At 47.2% G+C, this 8747-nt stretch overlaps 1 protein-coding gene across 1 annotated transcript; it reads right to left on the reverse strand.

Annotated features, from left to right (window-relative positions):
• Positions 1 to 1768: 1768 nt before the first annotated feature.
• On the reverse strand, positions 1769 to 7024 carry LOC135245682 (lumican-like). Its single transcript, XM_064318908.1, has 3 exons — positions 6583 to 7024; positions 4101 to 4995; positions 1769 to 3122 (listed from the first exon to the last, which is right to left on the reverse strand). Exons 2-3 carry the CDS (start codon positions 4972 to 4974, stop codon positions 2959 to 2961), a joined length of 1038 nt encoding a protein of 345 aa, XP_064174978.1. The 5' UTR covers positions 4975 to 4995; positions 6583 to 7024; the 3' UTR covers positions 1769 to 2958.
• Between the last annotated feature and the right edge of the window lie 1723 nt (positions 7025 to 8747).

Here is an 8747-nt window from a genome sequence, read left to right on the forward strand (position 1 = left end):
GAACCCAGAAGCCTCTCTGTACAGTGTGGATACTGAACCCAGAAGCCTCTCTCTACAGTGTGGATACTGAACCCAGAAGCCTGTCGTGTGGATACTGAACCAGAAGCTCTCTCACATGTGGATACTGAACCCAGGAACCTCTCTCTACAATGTGGATACTGAACCCAGAAGCCTCTCTCTACAGTGTGGATACTGAACCCAGAAGCCTCTCTCTACAGTGTGGATACTGAACCCAGAAGCCTCTCTGTACAGTGTGGATACTGAACCCAGAAGCCTCTCTCTACAGTGTGGATACTGAACCCAGAAGCCTCTCTCTACAGTGTGCTTACTGAACCCAGAAGCCTCTCTCTGCAGTGTGGATACTGAACCCAGAAGCCTCTCTCTACAGTGTGCTTACTGAACCCAAAAGCCTCTCTCTACAGTGTGGATACTGAACCCAGAAGCCTCTCTCTGCAGTGTGCTCCAGTGATGGCTGTTGAAAGGCCGGCTGAGAGCTGCTCTTTTAGGGTTCTGAGCAAGCTGGGCTGCAGCTGCAGGTGGGGGCCGGTCCCTGGAGAAGCTCCTCAGAGAACCGAGTGAGAAACACCGGGTCCCGTTCCCCAGCCTCCACCCCTCCCTCTCTTTCTCCCTCCTCCTTCCTCTCCCTCTTTCCATGGGATGGAATGTTTGGGCCGGTCCAACCCCAGAGCCCCCCCTCCCTGGGCTGCAGATGGGCCCGACTGGAGGAGATGCCAGACACTAATGAAGCCCAGCCGCTGAGCGGTGCTCCAGCACAGAGCACACAGACGCCTGCAGGTGGCCTTCCAGGTGCTTCACCTGTCTGCCTGACACCGTCTGTCTGTCTGAGTGTGTTCCAACAGACCATCCAATCAGCATCGCTTCCCCAAAAGGACACGCCCACACAGTCATGTGCCCACTGATGGGACAAGCTTAGTGAATTCAGTTTACATTCCAGGACTTGGGAGGTGCAAGCCCTTTGCGTTCAGAAAGGAAAATCCTGTGACTTCACTGCTTTGGCAGTGCTGCTTTTCACAACAGAGAGGTGAAATGCTGGGAGCTCAAGAGACAGTGTGAACAGTATAAATATGAATGTAAATCAGTGAATTACGACTGTTAGATAACAGAATTGAGTCTCCACACATTTTATATAATTTACCATGGTAGCATAGGCTGGAGAAGACTCCACACGTTTAATATGATTTACCATGGTTGCATAGGCTGGGATTTTAAAGTTGCAAGGGCAAGAAAGCTACATCTTATCCATATATGAAGAGTGAATCTGTCGAAAGTACAAAATTCTCATTTTAAATATTCATTTTACGGGAGTTGTCACTGCTATCTGTTTTTAGCAGCCAATGCCTGTGTTGCCAGCAACTGTGGCTGAATTCGGAATAATCTGCAAATGTCGTAAACCTCAAGTATTATAATGGTGTAGGAAAAAATATAATGGTTGAGCGTTCAAATGTGTGGTCGTACTTGCCTGCGTTTTAAGACTTGTGGTCAGAATGTTTTTTGAGGACATGTCCAGATTTGGTGAGGGCATGTCCTCAGTGCCTCAAGTGGTCTCATGGTCTATAGATGGTTGCATGTTTTCTTACAGTCCACACATGTATTTAACAGATATCTAACAAAGCAGTAGGTTTGGGAGTTATATTTTTTATTGAATTATCTTGTATATCCTTACAGTAAATTTCCCTTTGCTGAATGATCTCCAAGCCATGATGAAATGACAAGTCTGACAAAACAAGGTAACCATGAACGCGAAAACTTAAAATGCTACGTTTTATTAGCATACAGATATACCATGCAGTGCATGCAGGCCAAGGGAAATGCATATGTGTTTACACAATGTATTAGCTGATGTTCACAATGCTGCTTATTTAGACAGAAAGTAGTTGGCTTTGGTTCAATCTCCTGAAGAACATCAACAAAAATAGAGGAATCAATATCTTAATCATTTCATTTGGCAACTTTCACTCCATATTTTGTTATGTTTTCTCCTACTTGGAAAATGTGACAAAGGATACAAAGAGACAAGCGTTCACATTAATTTTACGACATTAATTGATCATGTTCACTGTTTTAAGCTGGTCATAATGACTGAAGTCAATTCAAGATGATATTTACTTCTCGTTAGATACTACATAATCTGTGGACTTCAATGTTATATGCCAGTGTGGACAAAGAGTCCAGTTGTCCTCATAATTTTAGTTTTCCTTACCTGAAGGTTTTGTTTGAGATACAGCATTAACACATGTCAGTCATGTACACCATTTGAAATAAAAAGCTATAAAAAACAAAATGAACAAATGCCAGGATAAAAGTGAGTCTCCTTTAAGCATGACATCTCTGGTATGGCATATTTAAAGTATGTGTCATAAATCTAAGTTGAAACTGTGCGTACCTCTAAATTGGGAATATTTACCCTCATAGGCTATGTGAAGACACATCAAGAAAAAGTTCTTATTGTCATTATTGATCACCTAAACATAACCCGGCCCTGCTATAGTCTGTACTGAAGACTACCCAAATTTGCCGCTATTCTTTCTACAGATTTGCCCATTTCATGCATACACGTTTTATCGACTGACTGTGCAAGAGCGCCAGGGAAAGTCTGAAAGGTTCCTGGCACTGGTAAAACGTGAAGTACCAAAGCCTGAATGGCGTGGGGTCCACCCAACGGCTGCTTTAAGAACAAAAATGGCAGTTTGATTAAATGCAACTCGACCTGGGAGGTTACATCATTTCATGATTAACTCTGTTAAATACTCTCTTTGTGCATCTGTAATATCTACAGAATTCTGTCCCCATTCTCCATATTTATAGCAGAAGGGGGAGGGGCGGGCACCCGGGGTCATAGCCAGAGGGGTGGTTGTAAACTGGAAGTGTGGTGGTTCCACTGGTTTTCGGGATGAGCGAGTGGGGTGAGTGACAGTGTGCTTTGCAGGAGGAGGGTGTCTAGTCTGTGGCCTCCAGGATGACGTCGGTAGCCATGCGCAGACAGTTAGCCGCCTCATCGGGCATGCTGGTGCGTGTTAAGTTATTCCCGTCCAGACGCAGGTGCCTCAGTTTGGAGTAGTTGACCGGCCCCATGATCTTGCAGAAGCTCCCCACGTCAAACTCTGAGGGAACAGGAAGTGCTCTGATTGGCTGATTGCATTTTTTTGTGAATAACACCAATCAATATAGAGAGCCTCTGAAAGTTATTGGTGAGTTTGCGATCATATTGCTAGCATAGTTTTAATCAGATGCAGAGCTTAAATCACATATGCAGCTTCTCATTGTATTGGATGACTGTTAGTGTTTTTAGAGATGCTATTGTTCATTACTGAATGGGAATACAAGTGTCAGTGAGCCACTACCAAACAATCATTTAAAAGACTGCTATGGTGGAGAAACTCACCAGAGACAACCCAACAAACTACAATATACATTTGATGTAATGTAATGTCATGTGTAAGTAGCATTAGAGATGCTATAAATGCTTTTGATGGCTGAAGCCCCGACTCTTATTTGAAATGTAATACACAAAGGGAGTCTGTTCACACTGCTTCAGGTGGAACCAGGACAATTTAGCATCAGCTGTGTATCGTGAAAATACAGTATAATATGCACACCCCCTCTCCATATTACTGTGTTTACACCAGATCACCTACCACAACATTCATCTGAAGGGTCATATTACATAGACTGTGGTATATTCAGCCATAAAATAACTTACATTCATCTGGAAATAGTCTGCATTTCCAAAACTGAAGTACAACTATGATTGTCAGGTTTGACCTGTGGTCTGTAAGGAGTTGGCATGTCGTGCCAAAGGGACCTGTGCTGCTGGCAAATTGTAAATCGGCATATTGGTGGAGTGCAAGACTGAAGGATGAAAACAATAAAAACAGAGCAAAGAAAAGAAAGAATGGTGAGGAATGCAGAGAGGGAGAGAAGGGAGAGGTCGACAGACAGCAGTAGAAGCACATTGAGATGGATGAGCGTAATGGGGGAACGGCAGGCAAAGGTAGACGCTAATGGAAGACGGCGACAGAGATGAACGGTTTTGGAGCATGTCCAGGAGAGAGGGAGAAAAAGCCAGAGGCAGGACTCACTGTTGATCTGGTTGACCTGCAGATAGAGGTTTTCCAGATTCTCGTGGACCTCAGGGATGTTCTGGAGCTTGTTGTAGGACAGATCCAGCTCAATGAGGTTGGAAACGTTGAAGACCCCGGCTGGAATGCCGGAGTCCGCCAGCTTGTTGTGGGAGATGCGGAGGTACTGCAGAGTGGGGAGCTTCTGCATGTATTCCTTGGGGATGCTGCTGATGTCGTTGTGGTCGGCGTAGAGCATCTCGATGGAGCCAGGCAGCCCTGTTGGAAGCTTCCCCAGCTTGTTCTTGCTGACATCCAAGTAGATCAGGGATTTGAGGCCCTTGAAGGCCCCAGCGATGCCTTCGGTTGTCAGCTGGTTGCCCTGCAGGTCGACCAAGGTCAGGTTCTCCAGTCCGGAGAGAATGCCCGAGGGGAACTTGGACATCTGGTTCCCCATAATTTTCAGCTCGTTCATGGTCTTGGCCAGTGGGCCCACAGGCTCGGTCAGGTTGTTGAAGTTGAAGTACAGTTTCTCCAGCGACTTGAGCTTATCAAAGACACCCTTCTCCACAGCCCCGCTGGTGATCTGGTTGTTGTCAAGGATCAGCCAGCGGAGGTCGGTGGCATTGACGAAGGCGGCGGCCTTGATTTCCTTGATGTCGTTGTCCTGAAGGTAGAGGTACTTGATTCCGGTGGGGACCATGGGAATGGCTTTGAGGTGACGGTTGTTGCAGTACATGGCACTAGAGAAATGTACGGGGCACTCACACTCCTCGGGACAGTTAGGCCCAGATGGGCCCAACATCATGGCGGGACCTTGGTAATAGTCATAATCGTATTGACCCAGGACACTGCCAATCAGTAGAGCCAAGAGGGGCACATGAAGAGGACTCATCTTTCCTCTGCCTAGTTAAACCTGTCCAAGGAAAACAGGAACAAACCATTAGGCCTATGCCATATGAACTAGCACAAATCATCCAACCTCTGCGAGACAAGCCGTTAAAAAGTTTATTCACTTAAACCTGGATAAACTGACCCATTTACCCAACAAATGAACTTGGATGTTTTATATTATAAGGTTTACTTTAATTTTTGTTGCATCTGTGCTACTGTTACTGTACCATGTGTAACTGATCCAGCGTAATAAGCTAGTGTATACAGCATGTTAAATCTTTCCAAAACAAACCAGTAAATCTTTACAAGACAAACCAGGAGGAAAAACTGAATGCCACATTTGCAGAGGCAAAGTGCAGTACTGCTTGCTTTGTAGATGAGATGATTATGGAAACGAAATGTGCGTGAATCACCGATGGATAAACATGTGGTAACAGTCACCGCTCATCCAGAGAGTCACTGGACTGCAGCCATCGTACCGTGGCTGTGTTCCTTCTGTCTCTGTGGAATGAGGGAGACCTCCACACACCTCCACCTCTCCTGCCCTCCTCCTTTCAGCCCTGCTGACTCAGCAGCCTCAGCTGTGAGAACAGTGCTGCTCATTCAGCGCTCTGTGCGTGCTGTCTCACCACTACCACCGCAGAGAACCTCACATGCTCAGCATGCCTCCCTATGACTGTGCAGCCTGGCTCACACTGCTGTCTGTCTCCTCTCCGGGCACAGCACACTTTCCATCCAATGGAGCCCATTTTACCCTCAGATGGATAGTCTACCCAATCAAGGAATTTGATTAAATGTATAGATATGAAATACATTTGGCACTTAAAGCAGATATTGTCTTTGAATTAATAAACCTGGACATGACAGAGGTCGTGATCTTGTTAAATATTTTTCATGACCTACAAATATAAGTTGTGATGGCATTACTGTGGAAAAAATAAATGCAATTCTGTGTTGAAAAAAAAAAAGCAATTCACAGCTTTAATGAATGAGCTTGTGGTTTTGTGTTTAATTTTAGCCATGTGTCATTAGTTCTTGCAGTTGTTAACAGTGTGTGTCTCAACAGAGTGGTAAAAGATATTTCAAGACCTTTTTCATTAGAATATAAGTCATTTATGGCAATTAAAAAAACTAAGTATTGAAACACTGGATTTCTTCAAGTTCTTAAAGTAATTGCACCTAGACAGCACACATATGTGGTCAAAAATTGGATTAAATGTATTTAGACATTAGACATCATACACCAAGCGCAAAACTGATCAAAAATTGGAATTTGCCAGAATTTGGTCAGAATCCGTGACCAAGCAGTATACAGTCCAAATGGATCCAGGATCTCACATCACACACACATGATTCAAAAGCTTAGGCTCAGAATGAAGCAGTGAACAGTGGAGTGCAAATACCGCTGTACTGCTTCCAGCATCTATCATTTACGGCTCCGATAAAGATCAGGTCCCGTGATGAGCGTTATGTTAAATAAAGCAAACCCCCCACGCTCACCGCCGCTGTCGGCTCCAGAGGTTGTGCCTCGTTTGTGAAGCCGGGGAGATAAAAACGGAAAAGAGCTTTAAAACCCCGGCGAGCCGCGGCTCGGTCCAGGTGTGCTTACCTTTCTGCGTCCCAGGGGAATGGCGGAAGGGCTGTCACCCTCACCAAGACAGGCGGCTGAGCGGTGTGGAGAGCACGGGCGCAGGTCTCCAGAGAAGGAGAAGAGGAGCCACAGACGCAGACAGAGAGAAGGAGAGAGAGAGAGAGAGAGAGTGCGAGAGGAGGAAACTGAGCTAGCCGGAACCTCTGCCAAACCTCTGTGGTACTCGACTGACGAAAACGCAGCAGCCAAATTGGAGTTAAGCTGCACTATAAAGAGCCGACGTCGTCAGTGTGGGCTTTATGGCCGAGCTTCTGTGAAAATATGGGCTTTCTAATGAAGTACAGGTGCACCCCATCTGTGTGAAGCCTTCGTTGCCTGAAGTGAACTGGACTGCAGTCTCTCCATCCCCTGGTTACCTGGTCTGACTCTCCTTCTCCCTCATTTGCCCCACCTTTTCCGAGAACGTGAATTACCCCTGCAAACAGCCACCCAGCCCTGCTGTGTGTTAAATTAAAGGCTGGACTTCTCACAGTGCAGCTCCCCCTCAGCTAAAAGGGACTGAACAAGTTTCCTGACCAAAACAACTTTGTTTTACTTGTGTCTTCAAAATGAGTCCAAACTAAATACAGTGTTAATTTTGATAAAGCCCACGCTTAGTTTTGGAGAGTGCATCTGGAAAGCACATCTAATGGTGAACTGAGAATTGATTTGGCTTGCTGCTATAGTCCTTTTGTTTAACTTTTGTAAATGGAAAATAGCAATTTAAAGTTTCTTGATATGGATGGCCAGCTGCCTGTGTGTAATCAAGAGTAAAACAGACTGTAGCTGCAAATTAACTTCAAATGGTAGCATGAGTGAGATATAATTTACAAACACCAACCCCTTCATAACAACATGCTATATTCCATGTAGACGTTTGGAATGCCTCAAATCCAGGCCTTGGCAGTTTCTTGGGTGTAAATTGGTTTGGTCATCACTGCCTCCTTTTTTAACTTCACAAACAAAAGACTCTCTGGTCCACGTCAACAATTTGTGTGACTACGGAACATTTTACACGCTCTGATAACTTTAAGCAACCCACTACCTCCCACCCTACTCCTCGCTACCCACCTACACTACCCTACGCTACCCTACCTACCCTACCCCACCCTACCAGCTACCCTCCCACCCTACGCTACCCTACCCACCACTACCCTACCCTACCTACGCCACCCTACCCCCACCCCCCACCCTACCCTACCTACCCCACCCACTACCTACCCCACCCTACGCTACCCTACCCTACCCCACCCTACCCTACCCTACCCACCCTCACCTACCCACCCTACACTACCCACCCCACCCTCACCCTACCCTACCCTACCCTACCTACCCTACCCTACCCTACCCCTACCCTACCCACCCTACCCTACTCCCACCCTACCCTACCCTACGCTACCCCCACCCTACCTACCCTACCCTACCCTACCTACCCTACCCCACCCTACGCTATGCTACCCTACTCTTCCCACCCTACGCTACCCTACGCTACCCCACCCTACACTACCCTACCCTACCCTACGCTACCCTACCCCACCCTACGCTATGCTACCCTACTCTTCCCCACCCTATGCACCTACCCTACCCTACCCTACCCTACCCCCACCCATACCCCACCCTACCCTACCCTACCCTACCCTACCCTACCCCACCCTACCCCACCCTCTACCCTACCCTACACTACCCACCCTACCTACGCTACCCTACCCACCCTACCTACCTACCCTACCCCCACCCCTACCCTACCTACCCCCTACCCTACGCCACCCCTACGCTATGCTACCCTACTCTTCCCCACCCTACGCTACCCTACCCTACGCTACCCTATCCTACCCTACCCTACACTACCCCACCCTAACCTACCCTACCCCACCCTACGCTACGCTACCATACACTACCCACCCTACCCCACCCCACCCTACCCTACCCTACCCTACCCTACCCCACCCTACCCCACCCTACCCTACCCTACCCCACCCTACGCTACGCTACCCCACCCTACGCTACCCTACCCTACCCTACTCTTCCCCACCCTATGCTACCCAACCCTACGCTACTCTACCCTACACTACACTACCCTACGGTACCCTACCATACCCTACTCTTCTCCACCCTATGCTACCCTACCCTACCTTACACTACAC

This window comes from Anguilla rostrata, chromosome 19 (genome assembly GCF_018555375.3).
Source record: "Anguilla rostrata isolate EN2019 chromosome 19, ASM1855537v3, whole genome shotgun sequence".
Taxonomy (NCBI): Eukaryota; Metazoa; Chordata; class Actinopteri; order Anguilliformes; family Anguillidae; genus Anguilla; species Anguilla rostrata.

What these genes read in the sequence shown, in the direction of transcription:
- LOC135245682 (XM_064318908.1), bottom strand. Translation starts at nt 4,974, where the DNA reads ATGAGTCCTCTTCATGTGCCCCTCTTGGCTCTACTGATTGGCAGTGTC. An exon ending in GCAGGTCAACCAGATCAACA is followed by an intron (nt 3,123 to 4,100) that starts GTGAGTCCTGCC and finishes CTGTTCCCTCAG; the next exon opens with AGTTTGACGTGGGGAGCTTC.